This window comes from Habropoda laboriosa, unplaced genomic scaffold, assembly GCF_001263275.1.
Source record: "Habropoda laboriosa isolate 0110345459 unplaced genomic scaffold, ASM126327v1 scaffold54, whole genome shotgun sequence".
Classification (NCBI taxonomy): domain Eukaryota; kingdom Metazoa; phylum Arthropoda; class Insecta; order Hymenoptera; family Apidae; genus Habropoda; species Habropoda laboriosa.
Genome location: NW_017100156.1, coordinates 44,621 through 44,980, shown reverse-complemented (window position 1 = coordinate 44,980; position 360 = coordinate 44,621). Strand labels below are relative to the sequence as shown.

Below are 360 nucleotides of genomic sequence, written 5' to 3'. Positions count from 1 at the left end.
TACTCACTTGGCTGCAACAGCAGTGGAATCTAATTGATCAAATTCAAATTCACCTTGCAGGCCTTCATAATTGTATGGGGTTTTTGGTTCATCGATCTTCATGTGACCATAATCTTTTTCTGGTGGATGCAGTGTTGCAATTATATTCATTTCATCCCATTTTGTTTCTTTGTTTGGTCTATAGTAACAATTGTTACAACATATTAAAAACTTGTTTTCTATAATTACGTTTTCAAAATGTAAATGAATAATATAAAAGTAATACAAAGTATTGTTAATTTTACACTAGGGTTTTATGAAGTTTTATTGATTTTGTTTGTTTATATAATGTAGTAAATAAATTACAATTAAACTCTTTTA

The 360-nt window shown here is 27.5% G+C and overlaps 1 protein-coding gene across 1 annotated transcript in view; it reads right to left on the bottom strand.

Moving 5' to 3' along the window:
- Window positions 1-360, bottom strand: part of LOC108576871 (protein phosphatase inhibitor 2-like) — a 5,353-nt gene that overhangs the window by 4,436 nt on the left and 557 nt on the right. Inside the window, exon 2 of the mRNA XM_017939937.1 lies at window positions 8-178. Within this exon, the coding sequence (XP_017795426.1) occupies window positions 8-178 (171 nt within the window). The remainder of the gene's footprint in view (window positions 1-7; window positions 179-360) is intronic.